This window comes from Pseudophryne corroboree, chromosome 9, assembly GCF_028390025.1.
Source record: "Pseudophryne corroboree isolate aPseCor3 chromosome 9, aPseCor3.hap2, whole genome shotgun sequence".
Taxonomy (NCBI): domain Eukaryota; kingdom Metazoa; phylum Chordata; class Amphibia; order Anura; family Myobatrachidae; genus Pseudophryne; species Pseudophryne corroboree.
Genome location: NC_086452.1, coordinates 475,214,004 through 475,241,962, shown reverse-complemented (window position 1 = coordinate 475,241,962; position 27,959 = coordinate 475,214,004). Strand labels below are relative to the sequence as shown.

Here is a 27,959-nt window from a genome sequence, read left to right as displayed (position 1 = left end):
AATCTTTCTTTTAGAGTGCCCAGTCTCCTGCGGAGCACGTCTATTCCCCATGGTCCTTACGGAGTTCCCAGCATCCACTAGGACGTCAGAGAAATACGTAATACAGTATATCTTTGTGAAAATCCTATATTAGATAACACCTGACGCACCAAGCCCCCTCAGGTTATAGAATATAGGGATAGCAGGTTGAGTGAAAGACACGAGATGGACACCACTCAGCTATCAAATGCACACACAGATAGTCACAGTCTGTACAATGCAGAGGTTATCACTGACAATAATACTGCACTGGACTAGCTTACACAGCTATATAACAATAGATATAACAGTACACAGTAAGAACTGGATGTATATCACAGGGTAATTGTACTATAAACCCTGACTAAATGCACTCTTTCTTACTAACACTGACTAATAGGCAGGTAGAATACTTAAGTGTCATGTAAAGGCACAGCGCTGACAACCAGGCGGCTTTACATAGGAGGATTTGTCCAGGCAGTCCCAGGAACAGTGAGCTGAGGGATAATGGTGCCGCAGACACTGACAGGGAGTGAGGAAAAGACAGATATGCAGCTCCAGGGCGGGAACACTTGCTAGAAATGGCGCCCTGGGGCTGGGGGAGGGGCTTCAGGTCTAAGCCTTATCCCCTCTGCTGGCAAAACCACCGGGTACTGTGGGCTCTTATTAAACTGGTTTAGAGAGAAAACCTGACCTGCGCCCATGCCCTGGTGATCTAGTGGGATCGCCTGTATCCACAGTGTCCACCGCCAGCGCGCGCGGCCCGCCTCCCACTGACCGCGCCGGATCGCGATAAAGACGGGGTCCCGCAAGCGGGACCCACTTACCACCTCCTGAAGCGCTGCCACGCGATCCTGGAAAGCCCCAGCCGTGTGTGTCTAACATGAAGAAAACCGGAGCCTCCGCTGTAGTTACCCGGCAACCAGGGCTCGGGAGTGTACAGCGCCGCTGGGGAGAGCCGGAGCTGCAGCAGAGAATGTCAGAAGACATTTACCACCGCTGCTGCCCTTGAAGTCTTCACTTTTTACCTCATAAAAAGCTTTTCTCAGGGCTGCTTGGAGCAGCCCCTCTGTTATGTGCCTGCTTACTGCAGCACCAACTACAAAACTGAGCTCCTGTGCTGGGAGGCGGGGTGATATAGGAGGCGGCGCTGTGCATTCTGGGAACAGTCAAATCTTTGAGCTTGTTGGTGCCTCGGATCAAGATCCTACTCTACACCCCATTGTCCAATCCTTGTGGAGCCCAGTGTACCCCGCAGCAGAAATATTTCTTGCACTATTTTTATCATCTCAACTCCACCAAGAGCAGAGAATTCTGAGGAGCTGAAAACCCCAGAGAAGGGGTGGTGCTCAGTATACCGGCGCCGGAATCCCCACACCCGGCATACCGACACCTATTCTCCCTATTGGGGATCCATGACCCCTCCTGGAGGGAGAATAAATAGCATGGCGCGCTTAGCGCGCCACCGTGCCCGCAGCATGGCAAGTGTAGCATGGCGAGCGCAGCGAGCTCGCAAGGGGCTAATTTGTGCTCGCCCCGCTGTCAGCATGCCAGCGGTCGGGATCCCTGCGCCGGTGTGCTGGCCACCGGGAACTCGGCCGCCGGCAAACCATACTACACCCCCGAGAAGAAGTCTATGGGCCTTAACAGAGAGTCTATTTCAGTATTTCCCAAATCCCACAGTGCATTGGCCATCTGCAACTTTTGTTTGTTGTTGCAACAATTCTCTTGGTGAAGAGTGTAGCTGTACAAGGGGGGGGGGGGGGGGGGATTATGCATATTCTTATAGCAACCTGAGGACCGTAATCCCGACAGTGGAAGGTAAGTATACTTACCTTCCCCCCCCCCCCCCCCCCCGTCCCACTATCACCCCCCTCTCAGAAGTATAAACATAACACACACACACACACACCTCCCCGCGGTCATGACTGTAGTGTATATGTGAAGTCTGTGCGGGTAACTGGAGGACTATGTGTATTTCTCTTACGTCCTAGAGGATGCTGGGGACTCCGTAAGGACCATGGGGTATCGACAGCTCCGCAGGAGACATGGCCACTGTAAAGCTTTAGAATGGGTGTGCACTGGCTCCTCCCTCTATGCCCCTCCTCCAGACCTCAGTTTAGGGATGGACAACGATGGTCGATGTTTGATAGCCATCGATGTTTTTCTTCCGATGTTAGTGGTTTTACCATTCGAGGGTGGCATCCCGATGTTTGTCACCATCGAATGGTAATGATGGTGTAGCGATGTTTACTGTTTTTTTCGTTCCTGAGAGCTTTCTCTGTTCCTGGCTCCTTCCTGGCTGCTGTGTGTCTGCTTCAGGGCATCTCGGGTTCGTTGGAGGATGTCTCTGCAACTCTGCCTGCCTGCTCCAATGATCCCTCCCCTCTCTAGGCTGCAACTAGGCAACAGGTAACAAAACTAGCTCTGATTGGTTCTCTGACGTGGTGAAAACCAATCAGAGTTCAGCCCTTGCAGCAGCAGCCAGCTAGCTAGCTACACAGCTCAGGAGGATATATTTTGTTAACTATTAACCAGCTTGGGAGTCGGCATCGGAAGACACTGTCCTCCTGACTCCTACTCCCAGCATGTCACACGTCTGTGTGTGTTGTGGTATTCTGTCAACGGTGATTGAGTGAGTTGGATAGATCAGTCAGTGCTGTAGACAGTCACTGCTCACACACATAAATCAGCTGCGGAGACTGCACGGGCATCCAGGAGGAGGAGGCGGGTGATGGCCACCTTACAAGCGGAGACTGCATGGGCATACAGGAGGAGGCGGCGGGTGATGGCTGCCTTACAAGCGGAGACTGAACGGGCATCCAGGAGGAGGCGGCGGATGACGGCCGCCTTACCAGCGGAGACTGCACGGGCATCTGGAGGAGGCGGCGGATGATGGCCGCCTTACCAGCGGAGACTGCACGGGCATCCGGGAGGTGGCAGCGGGTGACGGCAGCCTTACCAGCGGAGACTGCACGGGCATCCGGGAGGAGGCAGCGGGTGACGGCAGCCTTACCAGCGGAGACTGCATGGGCATCCGGGAGGCGGCAGCGGGTGACGGCCGCCTTACCAGCAGAGACTGCACGAGCATCCGGGAGGAGGCAGCGGGTGACGGCAGCCTTACCAGCGAAGACTGCACGGGCATCCGGGAGAAGGCGGCGGATGACGGTCGCCTTACCAGCGGAGACTGCACGGGCATCCGGGAGGAGGCGGCGGGTGATGGCTGCCTTACCAGCGGCCTCAGCTGCAGGTCACTGCGCAGCATGACCTCACAGTCAGAGGTCATGCTGCGCTGGGAGGAGGGAGCCGGGCAGGGTCTGAGCGTCCTGAGGACGCTCAACGCTGACCCTGCAATCCCCGAGATTGGACCTTCCAATCCCGGGTTTGAATCCCAACCTATTTCTGGCCTAAATCCCGGGAACCCCGCCAACCCCGATCCCGGGATTGGCCACACTACCCACAATTAGTCATTGGAACAGTATACAGTACTGTGCAAAAGTTTTAGGCAGGTGTGGAAAAAAAATGCTGAAAAGTAATAATGCTTTCAAATATAGAAGTGTTAATAGTTTATTTTGATCAGTTAACAAAATGCAAAGTGAATGAACACAAGAGAAATCTAAATCAAATCAATTTGTGTTGTGTCCTCCCTTTGCAAAACAGCATCAGTTCATCTAGGTACACTTGCACATAGTCAGGGATTTTGTAGGATTATTGTCAGGTGTTTGATTAACCAATCATACCAGACAGATGATAATGATTATTAACTGAAACAGAAACAGCTGTGTAGGAGGTTTAAAACTGGGTGAGGAACAGTCAAACTCTGCTACAAAGGTGAGGTTGTGGAAGACAGTTTCATGTCACAGGTCATATACCATGGCTAGAGTGAGCACAGCAACAAGACACAAGGTATATAGTGCATCAGAAAGGTCTCTCCCTGGCGAAGAGCAAAGCTGACTGGGGTTTCAAGATGTGCTGTTCTAGCTCTTTTGAAGATGCACAAAGAAACGGGCAACTTTGAGGACTGTAGACGCAGTGGTTGGCCAAGAAAACAATGCATCAGATGAAAGACACATCGTTGTTACTTCCCTTCAGAAGATATCCAGCAGTGCCATCAGCTCAGAACTGGCAGAAACCAGTGGACCCATCTACTGTCTGGAGAAGTCTGGCCAGAAGTGGTCTTCATGGAAGAATTGCGGTCACAAAGTTTGTTCGCCAAAGGACTGGAGAGTGGTACAATAACAGTGACGCATGGTGGAGGTTCCTTGCACGTTTGGGGCTGCATTTCAGCAAATGGAGAGGGGGATTTGGTCAGGATTAATGGTGTCCTCAATGCTGAGAAACACAGGCAGGTACTTATCCATCATGCAGTACCATCAGGGAGGCGTCTGACTGGCTCCAAATGTATTCTACAGCAGGACAACGACCCCAAACTTACAGCCAATGTCATTAAGAACTATCTTCAGAGTAAAGAAGAACAAGGAGTCCTGGAAGTGATGATATGGCCCCACAGAGCCCTGATATCAGCATCATCAAGTCTGTCTGGGCTTACATGAAGAGACAGAAGGATTTGAGCAAGCTACACCCACAGAAGATCTGTGGTTAGTTCCTTTTAAAAACTGTGTGCAAGTGTACCTAGAAGAATTGATGCTGTTTTGAAGATAAAGGGTGGTCATACCAAATACTGATTTATGTTCATTCACTTTGCATTTGTTAATTGAGTAAAATAAACTATTAACACTTCTATTTTTTAAAGCATTCTTACATTGCAGCATTTTTTTCCACACCTGCCTAAAACTTTTGCACAGTACTGTATATATAGCAAGCTCACTTGCAGGAGATGCTGCTAATTCCCCTCCTGAGACTGTACAATGTAAAGCAGGTCAGAGAAGATGTGAATATTCCCTGCAGCGATTGTCTGGGGTGTATCTGTAGACGCGATGAGCTGTGATTGCAGGATACAGATGGCTCACTGTAAGTCTTCCCTCTCTGGACTCAGCGTATACACAGATTTAAGATAAACCTCTTCCCTGGATAAGGAAACCTATGTGGCCTGGGTCAGACACTTCAGCTGAGCTCAGCAGAACCCGCACCTGCTCTGCCCCTCTACCTGTCCTTGGCCATCATAGGGCATAGAGAGTCATATGACAACCTGTGGCTGTAAAATCCTGCTGGGAATTAGTGCAGATGAGATTTGGAAGAAGGGCAGGGGGAGAGGACTCATTCCTCCGGCAGTCCGAGTGGTGGTCACACAGCCAGCTCGCCACTGCGACTCCCACCCCCCTTAAGGAAGGACACCCATCTCCACATCACTAAGGAGGACTATTTCCAATAGCTTGACTCCCCCCACCCCTTGGGATTCGGGAAGATGGGAGCCGGAGCAAGTGCCGAAGAGAAGCATTCCCGGGAATTAGAGAAAAAGCTGAAGGAAGATGCGGAAAAAGACGCCAGGACGGTGAAACTGCTGCTACTGGGTGAGTGTCGGACATCAGGCTTTAGCGGTGCCAGGAGGGCGCTATCCATGGCCACACTTATCCAGAGAGCATTAGTACTGAGGCGTAATGTGTTTTCTCTTAGCCTGGGCTTCAGAACCCCGGTATTTCACTGCTGGAAGGCATCTGGCAGGACAGTATGCAGTACAGGCAGAGACACAGGATTATCAGGTTTCATGAGCTACCGACAGAGCTTCTCGACCAGAGGAGAGATAGGAGGGTGGAGAGAGCTGTAAGTGACACAGGGATCCCAGCTTCTCCTCCTCTCCGCCTGGGTCCTGTGTAACCTGCTATCTAATGAGAGCATTCAGGTGTAGAGAGAGAGAGACACACACACACGCACACACACACACAGAGTCCTCCTGAGTCCTGTCCCAGTGTGTAAGTGGTACAGAGCCTGCTGCTGTTCTTGCATGTGACAAGACATTTTAGATTTAATTCTCTATGTGTATTTTAACATTGTTTAAATTGTCTTTACTCCACTACAAGAAAACTACAAAAAACTATAATATAGTGGTCTCTCACTTAGGTGGAGCTATAACCAGTACCCAGGCATTATTAAACTATTACTTTAAATCTAATATGCGCTACTGGTTTAAATTTAATAAACACAATCTAATATGGACCCTCCCCCCCCCCCCCCCCCACACACACACACCCCTTTCCCCGAGCCCCCTTGTTTTAAGTGCCCTGGGCCCCACCAAGGCTTAATCTGGTCCTTGGTAGGGGCACGTTGGGGGAGTGTAGACAGAACTGCAGGCTTTGCATAGTGGTGGCTCCTGCACCAGGGATAGGGATGGTGCAAGTGCGCACTGATCTTGTGTACAGCAGTGCGCTCACATTTGTGCGTACACCTCGGCATACAGGCAAATATCCACATGTAGTTCCCTGCACAGAATAACAGTGTAACTACAGATGAGTCAGTTCTACATCGGTGCCTGGTGTTTAAAACCACATAACGCAGATTCCCATATACAGCGCAGACACTATACAGCCACCAAATTCCACCTTCCATCTATTATACCATCCCAGCTAATACCCAAATCAGCTCTAGAGCAGGCCCCAAATCCAGCATTGCCCAGAATACTACTGGTGTCTATGAGAGGCCGGGCCGGGCCGGTCCTGGAGGCACAATGATGCTGCTTTCTGAAGGTGACAGTGGCCAGAGGAGGTCTGGCCGCATCCAGTTACACCGGTGTCAGTCTGCCGGGGATCTGGGTGAGGACGGTAATCCTCTATTGCTGTGTACACAGATTAAGGACAGGCCAGGCTCTGGAGCAGTGTTATGGAAGTGACACCTTGGGGACAGTAATCTGATTAATGCCACTGATGCTATTTGGTCGCTGGGATAATAACACAAGCGGTGTAATGACGCTACATACAGTATACGGCTACAGGCAGACATGGAAATACTACATCATCTCCGTTACCGGCTGTCCCACTTGGTGATGAGATGGGGAATCTCTCCTTCTGTCACATTTGCGCTATATCAGCGATCTCACAGCCTGTATGTAGTGCTCCCTACTTCTGCCCTGGTACAAGGGTAATAAGGGGGATCAGCAGCTGATCCCAGATCTTCTATCTCATTATATGGAGAAGCTTAGAGCTAACACCCTGAGTGCTAGGTCAGCAGAGTAATCCCAAGTACAACACACGTCTGCCCCTTATCACATTACACCGTCTGTAATTATCATAGCGACAAACAGCCCAACTTACAGATCAACATTTCCTTCATGAGATAATCTTCAGGGTGACATCTTACGTTCCAGACGCCGGACTGCGGACAGGAACAGAGCCAGAACATTACTGGGTGTAGAGATCCGGGCGCTGACGGCTACCTGTAATAATAACACTGTCAGACATGATATTGTGTGTTATATGGCAGGCACAGGCTCCGTGCCTCTCACATTCGGGGCTGTTTCTAGACCATTTGGCTCTCAGTGCGAATATTAATAAAACGCGCCCCGCTAGACATTTAAAATTGTGCCCCCCCCTCCCCATAGATGTAAAAAATATATATTTTGCACACATTTCAAGTAAGGGGGCGTGGCCTCACTAACATGGGTGTGGTCTCGCAGGAAAAGACAACCTTACACCCCAATTTTTGACCCTGCAACAACAGACCTCGGCCACCACAGTAATAAAAAAAAATGAGACCATATTAAACCCCACACAGTAATGACCCCTGCACCATATTATGCCTCCTTAACCATATTATGCCTCCTTAACCATATTATGACCCCTGCACCATATTATGCCTCCTTAACCATATTATGACCCCTGCACCATATTATGCCTCCTTAACCATATTATGACCCCTGCACCATATTATGCCTCCTTAACCATATTATGACCCCTGCACCATATTATGACCCCTGCACCATATTATGCCTCCTTAACCATATTATGACCCCTGCACCATATTATGACCCCTGCACCATATTATGACCCCTGCACCATATTATGCCTCCTTAACCATATTATGACCCCTGCACCATATTATGCCTCCTTAACCATATTATGCCCCCTGCACCATATTATGCCTCCTTAACCATATTATGACCCCTGCACCATATTATGCCTCCTTAACCATATTATGACCCCTGCACCATATTATGCCTCCTTAACCATATTATGACCCCTGCACCATATTATGCCTCCTTAACCATATTATGACCCCTGCACCATATTATGCCTCCTTAACCATATTATGCCTCCTTAACCATATTATGCCCCCTGCACCATATTATGCCTCCTTAACCATATTATGACCCCTGCACCATATTATGCCTCCTTAACCATATTATGACCCCTGCACCATATTATGCCTCCTTAACCATATTATGACCCCTGCACCATATTATGACCCCTGCACCATATTATGCCTCCTTAACCATATTATGACCCCTGCACCATATTATGCCTCCTTAACCATATTATGACCCCTGCACCATATTATGACCCCTGCACCATATTATGCCTCCTTAACCATATTATGACCCCTGCACCATATTATGACCCCTACACCATATTATGACCCCTGCACCATATTATGCCTCCTTAACCATATTATGACCCCTGCACCATATTATGCCTCCTTAACCATATTATGCCCCCTGCACCATATTATGCCTCCTTAACCATATTATGACCCCTGCACCATATTATGCCTCCTTAACCATATTATGACCCCTGCACCATATTATGCCTCCTTAACCATATTATGCCCCCTGCACCATATTATGCCTCCTTAACCATATTATGACCCCTGCACCATATTATGCCTCCTTAACCATATTATGACCCCTGCACCATATTATGCCACACACCGCAACGCCCGTGATACATTATCCACTACAGTAAAGCTTCTAATTACTTTTAAATTGCCAGCTTGTTGCCAGGGGGTTCATGCTCTGGGTGTCATTCTCATTGCCAGGGGTTTCATGCTCTGAGATCCATGCTCTTTGCCAGGGGTTTCACACGCTGGGTGTCATTCTCGTCAGGGGTTTCACACGCTGGGTGTCATTCTCGTTGCCAGGGTTTTCACGCGCTGGGTGTCTTACTCGTTGCCAGGGGTTTCATGCTTTGAGATCCATGCTCATTGCCAGAGGTTTCATGCTCTGAGATCCATGCTCATTGCCAGGGGTTTCATGCGCTGGGTGTCATGCTCATTGCCAAGAGTTTCATGCACTGGGTGTCATGCTCATTGCCAGGAGTGTCATGTGCTGGGTGTCATTCTCATTGCCAGGGGTTTCATGCACTGGGTGTCATGCTCGTTGCCAGGGGCATCATGCGCTGGGTGTCATGCTCGTTGCCAGGGGTTTCACGCGCTGGGTATCTTGCTTGTTGCCAGGGGTTTCATGTGCTGGGTGTCATGCTCATTGCCAGGGGTTTCCTGCACTGGGTGTATTGCTCATTGCCAGGGGTTTCATGCGCTGGGTGTCATGCTCGTTGCCAGGGGTCCCATGATCTGGGTGTCATGCTCATTGCCAGGAGTTTCATGTGCTGGATGTCATGCTCATTGCCAGGGGTTTAATGCACTGGGTGTCATGCTCGTTGCCAGGGGTATCATGCGCTGGGTGACATGCTCATTGTCAGGGGTTCATGCACTGGGTGTCACGCTTGTTGCCAGGGGTTTCATGCTCTGGCATCCATGCTCGTTGCCAAGGTGAATGCTTGTTGCCAAGGGGGTGTAAGTATATTGGCTGGCGTGCGCCAGCGTGATGTGACATCATGACGCAACTGCATCATTCCATGAAACTCCACCCCCCCAAGTGGAGTACTATGCTAGAGGAAGGAGGGGGAGCTTATGGAGCCAAAAGTCCCGTGGCGGGAGCTCTGTGTGGTCGCACGACTCACCTGCCGCAAGAAACGGCACTGCGCACATTCCACCATGCCCGGCCACCATTATTATGTTAGGGCATGACAGGGGCACTGTGAAAGAGGAGGGTACTATATACCCGGGCCAGACCCTGTTGGTGGGACTGGCGTGGGCCAGTGCCAGCTGTTGAAGGGTACAAGCATATAAGCGTATCGCACACCCAGTCATCAGTGACACAGCGTATCGCACACCCAGTTATCAGTGACACAGCGTCCACAGCGTATCGCACACGCAGTCATCAGTGTCACAGCGTCCACAGCGTATCGCACACCCAGTCATCAGTGACACAGCGTATCGCACACCCAGTTATCAGTGACACAGCGTCCACAGCGTATCGCACACGCAGTCATCAGTGACACAGCGTCCACAGCGTATCGCACACCCAGTCATCAGTGACACAGCGTATCGCACACCCAGTTATCAGTGACACAGCGTCCACAGCGTATCGCACACGCAGTCATCAGTGACACAGCGTCCACAGCGTATCGCACACCCAGTCATCAGTGACACAGCGTATCGCACACTCAGTCAACAGTGACACAACGTCCACAGCGTATCGCACACCCAGTCATCAGTGACACAGCGTATCGCACACGCAGTCATCAGTGTCACAGCATCCACAGCGTATCGCACACGCAGTCATCAGTGACACAGCGTCCACAGCGTATCGCACACCCAGTCATCAGTGACACAGCGTATCGCACACTCAGTCAACAGTGACACAACGTCCACAGCGTATCGCACACCCAGTCAACAGTGACACAACGTCCACAGCGTATCGCACACCCAGTCATCAATGACACAACGTCCACAGCGTATCGCACACCCAGTCAACAGTGACACAACGTCCACAGCGTATCGCACACCCAGTCAACAGTGACACAACGTCCACAGCGTATCGCACACCCAGTTATCAATGACACAACGTCCACAGCGTATCGCACACCCAGTCATCAGTGACACAGCGTCCACAGCGTATCGCACACCCAGTCATCAGTGACACAGCGTCCACAGCGTATCGCACACCCAGTCATCAGTGACACAGCGTCCACAGCGCAGGAAGATCTACATGTCGGCAGGTTCAAAGGTCGACATGGAAACTGTAGACTGTAGAAAATATCAACCGATACAAAATGTTGACAAGGTCATAAGGTCACCATGGAAATGGTCGACACAAGTTTTTGTTTGGGTATTATTATCTATGTTTCATCATCTGTGACCACAATCAGGGCCGGATTAAGAGCCACAAGGGCCTGTGAGATGCGGAGGAGCTGTGATCAGTGTGGGTGGGGCCAGAGCATACTTACATACCCAGAGAGGAGACAATGCAGTAGACTGCGGGGGGCGGGGCCGGACTGTGACATCATCAAGTCCCGCCACCACATCGGGTAAATGCCACGATTCTCAGGTCTGCGGGAAGGGGGCGGGGCTAAAATTACGCAATTCGTGTCATTCGAACCCTTCCCCTCCACACGGACCCGCATCCTGCCCCCATCACTAGGGTGCGAGCAGGATGCGGGAGACCTGCCTACTCTTCCGGGGCAGCAGGGGGCTACCCCAAAAAACGGGAGCCTCCCGGGAGAGTAGGCAAGTACGGGCAAGAGCCACATGGGTGTGTACACCTCTTACACTACCAGTCCCACTGTTTCGCTAAGTACATAAAAACACACAAAAAATGCATATATTTCTGAGAAAACTAGAAAAACTATTTAAATACTTACAATTTATGGCCTATAGTGTGATGGGCCTATTTTTATGGGGTGGCCTGGAGCTGGAGCTCCATCCGCCCCATTGTTAATCTGGTCCTGACCACAATCATAGCAAACGCTGACCCTGACCGCGCCTCGGGCAGATTATTATTCCCAGTCATACTCCACCTGGAGGGGTAACCAAGCAGAAGTTTAATAATAAGAATTTACTTACCGATAATTCTATTTCTCGTAGTCCGTAGTGGATGCTGGGAACTCCGTAAGGACCATGGGGAATAGCGGCTCCGCAGGAGACTGGGCACAAAAGTAAAAGCTTGAACTACCTGGTGTGCACTGGCTCCTCCCCCTATGACCCTCCTCCAAGCCTCAGTTAGGATACTGTGCCCGGACGAGCGTACACAATAAGGAAGGATCTTGAATCCCGGGAAAGACTCATACCAGCCACACCAATCACACCGTACAACTTGTGATCTGAACCCAGTTAACAGTATGATAAACGCAAAGGAGCCTCTGAACAGACGGCTCACAACAATAACAACCCGATTTTTTTGTAACAATAACTATGTACAAGTATTGCAGACAATCCGCACTTGGGATGGGCGCCCAGCATCCACTACGGACTATGAGAAATAGAATTATCGGTAAGTAAATTCTTATTTTCTCTGACGTCCTAGTGGATGCTGGGAACTCCGTAAGGACCATGGGGATTATACCAAAGCTCCCAAACGGGCGGGAGAGTGCGGATGACTCTGCAGCACCGAATGAGAGAACTCCAGGTCCTCCTCAGCCAGGGTATCAAATTTGTAAAATTTAGCAAACGTGTTTGCCCCTGACCAAGTAGCTGCTCGGCAAAGTTGTAAAGCCGAGACCCCTCGGGCAGCCGCCCAAGATGAGCCCACCTTCCTTGTGGAATGGGCTTTTACAGATTTTGGCTGTGGCAATCCAGCCGCAGAATGCTCCAGCTGAATTGTGCTACAAATCCAGCGAGCAATAGTCTGCTTAGAAGCAGGAGCACCCAGCTTGTTGGGTGCATACAGAATAAACAGCGAGTCAGATTTTCTGACTCCAGCCGTCCTGGAAATATATATTTTCAGGGCCCTGACTACGTCCAGCAACTTGGAGTCCTCCAAGTCCCTAGTAGCCGCAGGCACCACAATAGGCTGGTTCATGTGAAACGCTGAAACCACCTTAGGGAGAAATTGAGGGCGAGTCCTCAGTTCTGCCCTGTCTGAATGAAAAATTAGGTAAGGGCTTTTATACGACAAAGCCGCCAATTCTGAGACACGCCTGGCTGAAGCCAGGGCTAACAGCATGACCCCTTTCCATGTGAGATATTTCAATTCCACAGTGGTTAGTGGTTCAAACCAATGTGATTTTAGGATACTCAACACTACATTGAGATCCCAAGGTGCCACTGGAGGCACAAAAGGAGGCTGTATATGCAGTACCCCTTTGACAAACGTCTGAACTTCAGGCACTGAAGCCAGTTCTTTTTGGAAGAAGATCGACAGGGCCGAAATTTGAACCTTAATGGATCCTAATTTTAGGCCCATAGATAGTCCTGTTTGCAGGAAATGCAGGAAACGACCCAGTTGAAATTCCTCTGTAGGGGCCTTCTTGGCCTCACACCACGCAACATATTTTCGCCAAATGCGGTGATAATGTTTTGCGGTTACATCCTTCCTGGCCTTGACCAGGGTAGGGATGACTTCATCTGGAATGCCTTTTTCCTTCAGGATCCGGCGTTCAACCTCCATGCCGTCAAACGCAGCCGCGGTAAGTCTTGGAACAGACAAGGTCCCTGCTGGAGCAGGTCCTTCCTTAGAGGTAGAGGCCACGGGTCCTCTGTGAGCATCTCTTGAAGTTCCGGGTACCAAGTCCTTCTTGGCCAATCCGGAGCCACGAGTATAGTTCTTACTCCTCTCCGTCTTATAATTCTCAATACCTTGGGTATGAGAGGCAGAGGAGGGAACACATACACTGACTGGTACACCCACGGTGTTACCAGAGCGTCCACAGCTATTGCCTGAGGGTCCCTTGACCTGGCGCAATACCTGTCTAGTTTTTTGTTGAGGCGGGACGCCATCATGTCCACCTTTGGTTTTTCACAACGGTTTACAATCATGTGGAAGACTTCTGGATGAAGTCCCCACTCTCCCGGGTGGAGGTCGTGTCTGCTGAGGAAGTCTGCTTCCCAGTTGTCCACTCCCGGAATGAACACTGCTGACAGTGCTATCACATGATTTTCCGCCCAGCGAAGAATCCTTGCAGCTTCTACCATTGCCCTCCTGCTTCTTGTGCCGCCCTGTCTGTTTACGTGGGCGACTGCCGTGATGTTGTCCGATTGGATCAATACCGACTGACCCTGAAGCAGAGGCCTTGCTTGGCTTAGGGCATTGTAAATTGCCCTTAGTTCCAGGATATTTATGTGAAGAGACGTTTCCATGCTTGACCACAAGCCCTGGAAATTTTTTCCCTGTGTGACTGCTCCCCAGCCTCTCAGGCTGGCATCCGTGGTCACCAGAATCCAGTCCTGAATGCCGAATCTGCGGCCCTCTAGAAGATGAGCACTCTGCAACCACCACAGGAGAGACACCCTTGTCCTTGGAGATAGGGTTATCCGCTGATGCATCTGAAGATGCGATCCGGACCATTTGTCCAGCAGATCCCACTGAAAAGTTCTTGCATGGAATCTTCCGAATGGAATCGCCTCGTAAGAAGCCACCATCTTTCCCAGGACCCTTGTGCATTGATGCACTGACACTTGTCCTGGTTTCAGGAGGTTCCTGACTAGCTCGGATAACTCCCTGGCCTTCTCCTCCGGGAGAAACACCTTTTTCTGGACTGTGTCCAGAATCATCCCTAGGAACAGTAGACGTGTTGTTGGAATCAGCTGCGATTTTGGAATATTTAGAATCCACCCGTGCTGACGTAGCACCACCTGAGATAGTGCTTCTCCGACCTCTAACTGTTCCCTGGATCTTGCCCTTATCAGGAGATCGTCCAAGTAAGGGATAATTAAGACGCCTTTTCTTCGAAGAAGAATCATCATTTCGGCCATTACCTTGGTAAAGACCCGTGGTGCCGTGGACAATCCAAACGGCAGCGTCTGAAACTGATAATGACAGTTCTGTACCACAAACCTGAGGTACCCTTGGTGAGAAGGGTAGATTGGGACATGGAGATAAGCATCTTTGATGTCCAGAGACACCATATAGTCCCCTTCTTCCAGGTTCGCTATCACTGCTCTGAGTGATTCCATCTTGAATTTGAACCTTTTTATGTAAGTGTTCAATGATTTCAGATTTAAAATCGGTCTCACCGAGCCGTCCGGCTTCGGTACCACAAACAGCGTGGAATAATACCCCTTTCCCTGTTGTAGGAGGGGTACCTTGATTATCACCTGCTGGGAATACAGCTTGTGAATAGCTTCCAATACTGCCTCCCTGTCGGAGGGAGACGTTGGTAGAGCAGACTTCAGGAACCGGCGAGGGGGAGACGTCTCGAATTCCAATTTGTACCCCTGTGATACTACCTGCAGGATCCAGGGGTCCACTTGCGAGTGAGCCCACTGCGCGTTGAAATTTTTGAGACGGGCCCCCACCGTGCCTGAGTCCGCTTGTAAAGCCCCAGCGTCATGCTGAAGACTTGGCAGAAGCGGGGGAGGGCTTCTGATCCTGGGAAGAGGCTGCCTGCTGCAGTCTTTTTCCCCTTCCTCTGCCCCGGGGCAGAAATGAGTGGCCTTTTGCCCGCTTGCCCTTATGGGGACGAAAGGACTGAGTTTGAAAAGACGGTGTCTTTTTCTGCTGAGAGGTGACCTGGGGTAAAAAGGTGGATTTCCCAGCCGTCGCCGTGGCCACCAGGTCTGACAGACCGACCCCAAATAACTCCTCCCCTTTATACGGCAAAACTTCCATATGCCGTTTGGAATCCGCATCACCTGACCACTGTCGTGTCCATAAACTTCTTCTGGCAGAAATGGACAACGCACTTACTCTTGATGCCAGGGTGCAAATATCCCTCTGTGCATCTCGCATATATAGTAATGCATCCTTTAAATGCTCTATAGTCAATAATATACTGTCCCTATCCAGGGTATCAATATTTTCAGTCAGGGAATCCGACCAAGCCACTCCAGTGCTGCACATCCAGGCTGAGGCGATTGCTGGTCGTAGTATAACACCACTATGTGTGTATATACCCTTTAGGATATTTTCCAGCTTTCTATCAGCTGGTTCCTTGAGGGCGGCAGTATCAGGAGACGGTAACGCCACTTGTTTTGATAAGCGTGTGAGCGCCTTATCTACCCTAGGGGGTGTTTCCCAACGCGCCCTAACCTCTGGCGGGAAAGGGTATAATGCCAATAATTTATTAGAAATCAGCAGTTTTTTATCGGGGGAAACCCACGCTTTGTCACACACCTCATTTAATTCATCTGATTCAGGAAAAACTATGGGTAGTTTTTTCACACCCCACATAATACCCCTTTTTGTGGTACTTGTAGTATCAGAAATGTTCAAAGCCTCCTTCATTGCCGTGATCATGTAACGTGTAGCCCTACTGGACATTACGTTTGTCTCGTCACCGTCGACACTGGAGTCAGTATCCGTGTCTGGGTCTGTGTCGACCATCTGAGGTAACGGGCGCTTTAGAGCCCCTGACGGTGTTTGAGACGCCTGGACAGGCACTAACTGATTTGCCGGCTGTCTCATGTCGTCAACAGTTTTTTGCAAAGTGCTGACACTGTCACGTAATTCCTTCCATACTACCATCCAGTCAGGTGTCGACTCCCTAGGGGGTGACATCACTATTACAGGCAATTGCTCCGCCTCCACATCATTTTCCTCCTCATACATGTCGACACAATCGTACCGACACACAGCACACACACAGGGAATGCTCTGATAGAGGACAGGACCCCACGAGCCCTTTGGGGAGACAGAGGGAGAGTTTGCCAGCACACACCAGAGCGCTATATATATGCAGGGATAACCTTATATAAGTGTTTCTCCCTTCTATAGCTGCTGTATATGTATATTCTGCCAATTAGTGCCCCCCCTCTCTTGTTTTACCCTGATTCTGTAGCAGGACTGCAGGGGAGAGTCAGGGAGCCGTCCTTCCAGCGGAGCTGTGAGGGAAAATGGCGCTTGTGTGCTGAGGAGATAGGCCCCGCCCCCTTTTCGGCGGCCTTTTCTCCCGCTTTTTTTTTTTTAGGAAAACTGGCAGGGGTTAAATGCATCCATATAGCCCAGGAGCTATATGTGATGCATTTCTTTAGCCATATAAGGTTTAAAACATGTTTTATTGCGTCTCAGGGCGCTCCCCCCCAGCGCCCTGCACCCTCAGTGACCGGAGTGTGAAGTGTGCTGAGAGCAATGGCGCACAGCTGCAGTGCTGTGCGCTACCTTATTGAAGACAGGAACGTCTTCTGCCGCCGATTTCTCCGGACCTCTTCGCTCTTCTGGCTCTGTAAGGGGGCCGGCGGCGCGGCTCCGGGACCCATCCAGGCTGAACCTGTGATCGTCCCTCTGGAGCTAATGTCCAGTAGCCTAAGAGGCCCAATCCACTCTGCACGCAGGTGAGTTCGCTTCTTCTCCCCTTAGTCCCACGATGCAGTGAGCCTGTTGCCAGCAGGTCTCACTGAAAATAAAAAAACCTATTTAAAACTTTTACTCTAAGCAGCTCTGGAGAGCTACCTAGCATGCACCCTTCTCGGCCGGGCACAAAAATCTAACTGAGGCTTGGAGGAGGGTCATAGGGGGAGGAGCCAGTGCACACCAGGTAGTCATAAAGCTTTTACTTTTGTGCCCAGTCTCCTGCGGAGCCGCTATTCCCCATGGTCCTTACGGAGTTCCCAGCATCCACTAGGACGTCAGAGAAATGTGAAAAACCCAAAAAAACTTTTGTTGATCATAGGCGTGTCATCCATTGTCGTGTCGACCTTACGTACGGTCTACCTTTTACTTGTCGACCTCTTGACCATGTCGGCCTAATGCATGTCAATGATATGGTGCCGCCCTATTGACTGTCCATACGTTGGAAGCCGCCATGTATATATATATCTGTATACCAGCTGAATGACTGATCTGATCTTTCCTATGTTCCAGGAGCCGGAGAGTCCGGGAAAAGCACCATTGTAAAACAGATGAAGTGAGTCTACTGCTCCCTGTCCCGGGATTAGTACATAGACCCCATTATCTGGGTTGGGTATGGGTGACCGATGGCGGGATCCCGGCAGCAAAACGCCGTCTGATGAACAACCTCACTTCACAAGACGAGGAGCATTGTCCCCTACAGTCATTTATACAGGGACTGTCCTGCTGTCCCGCCCACCGACCGCAGTGTCTATAAACGGTGCAGGGAGAGCTGGGGGACACAGCCACACCCCCACAGTGAGGCTCCGCCTCCTTCTTAAGAAAGCCCACCCCTTTTTTAACCCAAGATCCAGACTATACGTGTTCAAAAGTGGGTTAGATATGGTTTAGGCGTGACATAAATGTATTTTATTGTGAATGACGTGGTATATGATATGTCTGGAAGTCATCAGTTCCTATAACTAATTTAATAATCATTCCAAATATCCAAAACGGATACATTCAATATCCCGGCGTTCAGCATACGGGCGCCGGGATCCCAACCACCGGGATACTGACACCTATTCTCTTTTTTGGGGTGTCCACGACTCACCCGGAGGGAGAATAAATAGCGTGGCAGCGCTCCACCGTGCCCGCAGTTTAGCAAGCGCAGTAAGCCCGCAAGGGGCTCTTTTGTGCTCGCCCTGCTACCGGCATTCCGCGGTCAGGATTCTGACCGCCAGGATGACGGCCGCCGGTATATCGATACCAACCCATCCAACCCATGTATTTACTAAAGGTCGATTTTGTATGTTTTTGTTCAATTTTAGATCGATGTTAAATTTACTAGCAGATTATTTTTTTTATTTTACTTTTTAAATGTTAGTAAAAGTCCAACATTGAGCAAAATCGATTTAACATCGATCTAAAATCGAACAAAAACCATACAAAATCGACCTTTAGTAAATGTACCCCCTGGAGGCGTATTTGTCACAGTCCACACCTCAGATGTGAATGGGATGTGACATATTTGCCTGACTTGCATTGTGATATTTGGATACATCGCCCCTGGGACTGCCAGTCCGGACTGCTGTATGAAAGACAGCGCTCCCCATGGGAAGCCGCCCCCCACCCCAGCCCTATCGGTCTTCTATCGGCTGCAGCTGATGCAGTCCCTAGAATCTACCGTGTAGTACCTGGCAGTGCCGGAGTTAAGCTAACTCCCGAATTTTTAGACTCCGCCTCCCAACGCACTTAAGACCCACCCCAGTAATGTCGGGCGTTGATCACCGGGATGGGCAGGGAGGAGTTGGAATCAGCCCCAGACATGATGCAGAGCCCCCCGTCAGGAAGATAAAGAGCTTCCGCTGGAAGCTTCTGTTCATCGCCTCTGGTGCCGGCCATTTCTGCTGCCGCTCTATGCTGTAGGGTCAGCACCCCGCCCATTTCTTACTGCATAGTGATTGGACGCCAAGTACTTTGTTGCCTCCTAGCTTCGCGCTCTCACAGTCACGTTAGTCTTTATTACTTTTTCTTCCAGAATTATCCATCAAGATGGTTACTCCCTTGAGGAATGTCTGGAGTTTATTACCATTATTAACGGAAACACGCTGCAGTCTATGCTCGCCATCGTCCGAGCTATGAACACGCTGAACATCCAGTATGGTGACCCAGCTAGACAGGTGAGCGACTGGTCATATAACCTGCTGCAGCACTGCGGTGTCGCAGGTAGAAGCGCTGCAGCTGTTGGGGGATATTTGGGCAGTATGGCTTCCCGGGCTACATAAGGGAACACATGTATACTGAAGGCCAGCCATCTGAATTTCTCAATATGAAACTATTGGCCTAGGGACGCCGTGATACAGAGACATGTGGGAGCCACTGAGCCAGATAAATGACAGCTACAGTCTGATTATCTGATATGGGCAAACATCTCCATATGTCCTCAATAGGGGGCTTACTACTATACACCTCCACCTAGGTGATTCTGCCAACCCAAGTCACCGTTATGGGGCTGCTGACCCTACAGTAATCCAATGTAGCTGTCTCCTAATATGGTGTAATCACTGGCGTACTGTATATATACTGGGTGCAGTGTGCGGTACAGGGGGCTCACACCTCACTCCCTGCACCCACTGCTTGAATAGTTGCCCCTGCAGAGTCACACGCCGATGGCAGCAGCGCTGGCGTAAATTACCGGGTAAATGGTGTGGCGGACAGTTTCCCGGCATTTTGCACATGTGCAGTAGAGAAATCAGCAGGAAAATGGCTGCCGCGTTGTGTTACTGGAGATCTGCCTATGCGCATTAGACTTCAAGCCTTCTTAAACTCTAACCTCCCCCTAATACCCAACCCTAACCCTCCCCCGCAACCTAACCCTAACCTCCCCCTAGTATCTAACTCTCACCCATAACCTAACCCCAACCTACCCCTAGTGCCTAACCCTAACCTGTAACCTAACCCAACCTGCCCCTAGTACCTAACACTATCCCATAACCTATCCACAACCTACCCCTAGTGCCTAACCCTAACCTCCCCCTAGTATCTAACCCTAACCCATAACCTAACCCCAACCTACCCCTAGTGCCTAACCCTAACCCGTAACCTAACCCCAACCTCCCCCTAGTATCAAACACTATCCCATAACCTAACCCCAACCTACCCCTGGTGCCTAACTCTAACCCTAACCTCTCCTTAGTATCTAACTAACCCTAACCCCAACCTACCCCTAGTGCCTAACCGTAACCCGTAACCTAACCTAACCTCCCCCTAGTACCTAACACTATACCATAACCTATCCACAACCTACCCCTAGTGCCTAACCCTAACCCTAACCTCCCACTAGTATCTAACCCTAACCCATAACCTAACCCCAACCTACCCCTAGTGCCTAACCCTAACCCGTAACCTAACCCCAACCTCCCCCTAGTATCAAACACTATCCCATAACCTAACCCCAACCTACCCCCAGTGCCTAACTCTAACCCTAACCTCCCCCTAGTATCTAACTAACCCTAACCCCAACCTACCCCTAGTGCCTAACCCTAACCCGTAACCTAACCCTAACCTCCCCCTAGTACCTAACCCTCACCCATAACCTAACCCCAACCTACCCCTAGTGCCTAACCCTAACCCGTAACCTAACCCCAACCTCCCCCTAGTATCAAACACTATCCCATAACCTAACCCCAACCTACCCCTAGTGCCTAACTCTAACCCTAACCTCCCCCTAGTATCTAACTAACCCTAACCCCAACCTACCCCTAGTACCTAACCCTAACCCGTAACCTAACCCTAACCTCCCCCTAGTACCTAACCCTCACCCATAACCTAACCCCAACCTACCCCTAGTGCCTAACCCTAACCCGTAACCTAACCCCAACCTCCCCCTAGTATCAAACACTATCCCATAACCTAACCCCAACCTACCCCTAGTGCCTAACTCTAACCCTAACCTCCCCCTAGTATCTAACTAACCCTAACCCCAACCTACCCCTAGTGCCTAACCCTAACCCGTAACCTAACCCTAACCTCCCCCTAGTACCTAACCCTCACCCATAACCTAACCCCAACCTACCCCTAGTGCCTAACTCTAACCCGTAACCTAACCCTAACCTCCCCCTAGTATCTAACCCTAACCCATAACCTAACCCCAACCTACCCCTAGTGCCTAACCTTAATCCTAACCTCCCGCTAGTATCTAACCCTAACCCATAACCTAACCCCAACCTACCTCTAGTGCCTAACCCGTAACCTAACCCTAACCTCCCCCTAGTATCTAACCCTCCACATAACCTAACCCCAACCTACCCCTAGTGTCTAACCCGTAACCTAACCCTAACCTCCCCCTAGTATCTAACCCTAACCCATAACCTAACCCCAACCCACCTCTAGTGCCTAACCCTAACCCTCCCCCATAACCTAACCCTAAATTCCCCTAGTGCCTAACTCTAATCCTCCCCCGCAACGTAACCCCAACCTCCCCCTAGTGCCCAAACTGTCCCCCGCAACCTAACACCAACCTCCCCCTAGTGCCTAAGACTACCCCGCAACCAAACCCAACCTCCCTCTAGTGCCTAACCCTAACCCTCCCCCGCAACCTAACCCTAACCTCCCCCTATTGCCTAACCCTAACCCTCCCCGCAACCTTACCCTAACCTCCCCCTAGTGCCTAACCGTACCCCTCCCTCATAACCTAACCCTAAATTCCCCTAGTCCCTAACCTTAACCCTCCCCCGTAACCTAACCCTAACCTTCCCCTAGTGCCTAACACTACCCCTCCCCCGCAACCTTTCCCTAACCTCTCACTAGTGCCTAACCCTTACCTAACTCTAAATTCCACTAGTGCCTAACCTTAGCCCTCCTCCGCAACCTAACCCTAACCGCCCCTTAGTGCCTAACCCAAACCCTCCCCAGCAACCTAACCCCAACCTCCCCCTAGTGCCTAACCCTAACCCTCCCCCATAACCTAACCCTAAATTCCCCTAGTGCCTAACTGTAACCATCCCCCGCAACCTAACCCCAACCTCCCCCTAGTGCCTAACTGTCCCCCGCAACCTAACATCATCCTCCCCCTAGTGCCAAAGACTACCCCGCAACCAAACCCCAACCTCCCTCTAGTGCCTAACCCAAACCCTCCCACGCAACCTAACCCCAACCTCCCGCTAGTGCCTAACCCTAATATTCCCCCGCAACCTAACGCCAACCTCCCCCTAGTGCCTGACCGAAACCCTCCCCGCAACCTAACCCCAATCTCCCCCTAGTGACTAACCCTAATCCTCCCCCTAGTGCCTAACCCTAACCCTCCCCCACAACCTAACACTAACCTCCCCCTAGTGCCTAACCCTCCCCCACAACCTAACACTAACCTCCCCCTAGTGCCTAACCTTAACCCCCCCCCACAACCTAACCCCAATCTCTCCCTAGTGACTAACCCTAATCCTCCCCCATAACCTAACCCTAACCTCCCCCTAGTGACTAACCCTAACCCTAGTATCCAACCCTAACCCATAACCTAACCCCAACCTACCCCTAGTGCCTAACCCTAACCCGTAACCTAACCCCAACCTCCCCCTAGTATCAAACACTATCCCATAACCTAACCCCAACCTACCCCCAGTGCCTAACTCTAACCCTAACCTCCCCCTAGTATCTAACTAACCCTAACCCCAACCTACCCCTAGTGCCTAACCCTAACCCGTAACCTAACCCTAACCTCCCCCTAGTACCTAACCCTCACCCATAACCTAACCCCAACCAACCCCTAGTGCCTAACCCTAACCCGTAACCTAACCCCAACCTCCCCCTAGTATCAAACACTATCCCATAACCTAACCCCAACCTACCCCTAGTGCCTAACTCTAACCTTAACCTCCCCCTAGTATCTAACTAACTAACCCTAACCCCAACCTACCCCTAGTATCTAACTAACCCTAACCCTAACCCATAACCTAACCCTAACCTCCCCCTAGTGACTAACCCTAACCCTAACCCTAGTATCTAACCCTAACACATAACCTAACCCCAACCTACCCCTAGTGCCTAACCCTAACCCGTAACCTAACCCCAACCTCCCCCTAGTATCAAACACTATCCCATAACCTAACCCCAACCTACCCCCAGTGCCTAACTCTAACCCTAACCTCCCCCTAGTATCTAACTAACCCTAACCCCAACCTACCCCTAGTGCCTAACCCTAACCCGTAACCTAACCCTAACCTCCCCCTAGTACCTAACCCTCACCCATAACCTAACCCCAACCAACCCCTAGTGCCTAACCCTAACCCGTAACCTAACCCCAACCTCCCCCTAGTATCAAACACTATCCCATAACCTAACCCCAACCTACCCCTAGTGCCTAACTCTAACCTTAACCTCCCCCTAGTATCTAACTAACCCTAACCCCAACCTACCCCTAGTGCCTAACCCTAACCCGTAACCTAACCCTAACCTCCCCCTAGTACCTATCCCTCACCCATAACCTAACCCCAACCTACCCATAGTGCCTAACCCTAACCCGTAACCTAACCCCAACCTCCCCCTAGTATCAAACACTATCCCATAACCTAACCCCAACCTACCCCTAGTGCCTAACTCTAACCCTAACCTCCCCCTAGTATCTAACTAACCCTAACCCCAACCTACCCCTAGTGCCTAACCCTAACCCGTAACCTAACCCTAACCTCCCCCTAGTACCTAACCCTCACCCATAACCTAACCCTAACCTACCCCTAGTGCCTAACTCTAACCCGTAACCTAACCCTAACCTCCCCCTAGTATCTAACCCTAACCCATAACCTAACCCCAACCTACCCCTAGTGCCTAACCTTAATCCTAACCTGCCGCTAGTATCTAACCCTAACCCATAACCTAACCCCAACCTACCTCTAGTGCCTAACCCGTAACCTAACCCTAACCTCCCCCTAGTATCTAACCCTCACACATAACCTAACCCCAACCTACCCCTAGTGTCTAACCCGTAACCTAACCCTAACCTCCCCCTAGTATCTAACCCTAACCCATAACCTAACCCCAACCCACCCCTAGTGCCTAACCCTAACCCTCCCCATAACCTAACCCTAAATTCCCCTAGTGCCTAACTCTAATCCTCCCCCGCAACGTAACCCCAACCTCCCCCTAGTGCCCAAACTGTCCCCCGCAACCTAACACCAACCTCCCCCTAGTGCCTAAGACTACCCCGCAACCAAACCCCAACCTCCCTCTAGTGCCTAACCCTAACCCTCCCCCGCAACCTAACCCTAACCTCCCCCTATTGCCTAACCCTAACCCTCCCTGCAACCTTACCCTAACCTCCCCCTAGTGCCTAACCGTAACCCTCCCTCATAACCTAACCCTAAATTCCCCTAGTCCCTAACCTTAACCCTCCCCCGTAACCTAACCCTAACCTTCCCCTAGTGCCTCACTACCCCTCCCCCGCAACTTTTCCCTAACCTCTCACTAGTGCCTAACCCTTACCTAACTCTAAATTCCACTAGTGCCTAACCTTAGCCCTCCTCCGCAACCTAACCCTAACCGCCCCTTAGTGCCTAACCGAAACCCTCCCCAGCAACCTAACCCCAACCTCCCCCTAGTGCCTAACCCTAACCCTCCCCCATAACCTAACCCTAAATTCCCCTAGTGCCTAACTGTAACCATCCCCCGCAACCTAACCCCAACCTCCCCCTAGTGCCTAACTGTCCCCCGCAACCTAACATCATCCTCCCCCTAGTGCCTAAGACTACCCCGCAACCAAACCCCAACCTCCCTCTAGTGCCTAACCCAAACCCTCCCACGCAACCTAACCCCAACCTCCCGCTAGTGCCTAACCCTAATATTCCCCCGCAACCTAACGCCAACCTCCCCCTAGTGCCTGACCGAAACCCTCCCCGCAACCTAACCCCAATCTCCCCCTAGTGACTAACCCTAATCCTCCCCCTAGTGCCTAACCCTAACCCTCCCCCACAACCTAACACTAACCTCCCCCTAGTGCCTAACCCTCCCCCACAACCTAACACTAACCTCCCCCTAGTGCCTAACCTTAACCCTCCCCCACAACCTAACCCCAATCTCTCCCTAGTGACTAACCCTAATCCTCCCCCATAACCTAACCCTAACCTCCCCCTAGTGACTAACCCTAACCCTCCTCCACAACCTAACCCTAACCTCCCCCTAGTGCCTAACCCTAATCCTCCCCCGCAACCTAACCCTATCCTCCCCCTAGTGACTAACACTACCCCACAACCATACCCCAACCTCCCCCTGGTGCCTAACCCTAACCCTCCCCCGCAACCTATCCCGCCCTGGTCCCGGCACCTACGCAATGGATCCAGCAGGTGCCCGGACCAGTGCATCTGCAAATGCTGCGGTGCGACTGCGAATGTACAAATCCCGGCTTCTATGGACTGCATCGGCTGCAGCACATAGAAGCCATATTGGGCTGCGCCAAAGGCAGGGAATGGCTTCCTACAGGAAGCCAGCTCTCTACTTATTTCAGCCTGGTCTGACAGTCCCGGAGGAAGGAAACGCCTGCCAATGTGACTGCCTTGTGTGTCTGTGACTGACAGGTAGGACTTCCAACAGGCAGTGCGGTCACAGACTGCATCAGACTCACTGACACTGAGCTGGGTGGCGGATATTACCTGGGGGGATGGGGGTAACATCCGCCACTGGTTACTGATTGTTATATCACAATATGGAGACAGATCGCAGCTGTGACTGTACCTGGTAACAACCGCAATATGCTTTCAGGACGATTCTCGCAAACTCATGCACCTGGCAGACACCATCGATGAAGGCAGCATGCCTAAAGACATGGCAGAGATTATCGGGCGCCTGTGGAAAGACACGGGCATCCAGGCGTGCTACGATCGGGCATCGGAATATCAGCTTAATGACTCAGCAGGATAGTAAGGAACTACTGTCCCCCATTACCCCACTCCCCATCCAGACTCACCTTATATACCTGCCCCATTATATACTATAGCAACTGTATAATGTACTGTCCCCAATTACCCCACTCCCCAACCAGACTCCCCTTATATACCTGCCCCATTATATACTATAGCAACTGTATAATGTACTGTCCCCCATTACCCCACTCCCCAACCAGACTCCCCTTATATACCTGCCCCATTATATACTATAGCAACTGTATAATGTACTGTCCCCCATTACCCCACTCCCCATCCAGACTCCCCTTATATACCTGCCCCATTATATACTATAGCAACTGTATAATGTACTGTCCCCCATTACCCCACTCCCCAACCAGACTCCCCTTATATACCTGCCCCATTATATACTATAGCATTGTAATGCGCTATGGCAGTACACAGCATTGTAATGAGCTGTCACAGTACATGGCATTGTAATGAGCTGTCACAGCACACAGCATTATAATCAGCTATCACAGCATACAGCATTGTAATGAGCTATCACAGCACACAGCATTGTAATGAGCTATCACAGCACACAGCATTATAATGAGCTGACACAGCACACAGCATTATAATGAGCTATCACAGCACACAGCATTATAATGAGCAATCACAGCACACAGCATTATAATGAGCAATCACAGTACATGGCATTATAATGAGCTGTCACAGCACGCAGCATTATAATGAGCTATCAGTACATAGCATTATAATGAGCTGTCACAGCACACATCATTGTAATGAGCTGGCACAGAACGCAGCATTATAATCAGCTATCACAGCACACAGTATTGTAATAAGCTATCACAGCAAACAGCATTATAATGAGCTATCACAGCACACAGCACTGTAATGAGCTATCACAGCACACAGCATTATAATGAGCTATCAGTACACAGCATTATAATGAGCTGTCACAGCACACAGCATTATTATGAGCTATCAGTAAACAGCATTATAATGATCTGTCACAGCACACAGCATTATAATCAGCTATCACAGCACACAGCATTGTAATGAGCTATCACAGCACACTGCATTATAATGAGCTATCACAGCACACAGCATTGTAATGAGCTATCACAGCACACAGCATTATAATGAGCTATCACAGCACACAGCATTATAATGATCTGTAACAGCACGCATCATTATAATGAGCTATCAGTACATAGCATTATAATGAGCTGTCACAGCACACAGCATTGTAATGAGCTATCACAGCACACAGCATTATAATGAGATATCAGTACACAGCATTATAATGAGCTGTCACAGCACACAGCATTATAATGAGCTATCACAGCACACAGCATTATAATGAGCTATTACAGCACACAGCATTATAATGAGCAATCACAGCACACAGCATTATAATGAGCAATCACAGTACATGGCTCTATAATGAGCTGTCACAGCACGCAGCATTATTAAGAGCTATCAGTACATAGCATTATAATGAGCTGTCACAGCACACAGCATTGTAATGAGCTGGCACAGAACGCAGCATTATAATCAGCTATCACAGCACACAGCATTGTAATAAGCTATCACAGCACACAGCATTATAATCAGCTATCACAGCACACAGCACTGTAATGAGCTATCACAGCACACAGCATTATAATGAGCTATCAGTACACAGCATTATAATGAGCTGTCACAGCACACAGCATTATAATGAGCTATCAGTAAACCGTATTATAATGAGCTGTCACAGCACACAGCATTATAATCAGCTATCACAGCACACAGCATTGTAATGAGCTATCACAGCACACAGCATTATAATGAGCTATCACAGCACACAGCATTGTAATGAGCTATCACATTCACAGCACACAGCATTATAA

The 27,959-nt window shown here is 50.3% G+C and overlaps 1 protein-coding gene across 1 annotated transcript in view; it reads left to right on the top strand.

The window, feature by feature from the left end:
- Positions 1–4,841: 4,841 nt before the first annotated feature.
- GNAT1 (G protein subunit alpha transducin 1) overlaps positions 4,842–27,959 on the top strand; it is a 34,257-nt gene continuing 11,139 nt past the window's right edge. The window contains exons 1-4 of the mRNA XM_063941405.1: positions 4,842–5,489; positions 17,705–17,747; positions 19,212–19,353; positions 25,919–26,076. Of these exons, the coding sequence (XP_063797475.1) occupies positions 5,384–5,489; positions 17,705–17,747; positions 19,212–19,353; positions 25,919–26,076 (449 nt within the window). The 5' untranslated portion in view covers positions 4,842–5,383. The remainder of the gene's footprint in view (positions 5,490–17,704; positions 17,748–19,211; positions 19,354–25,918; positions 26,077–27,959) is intronic.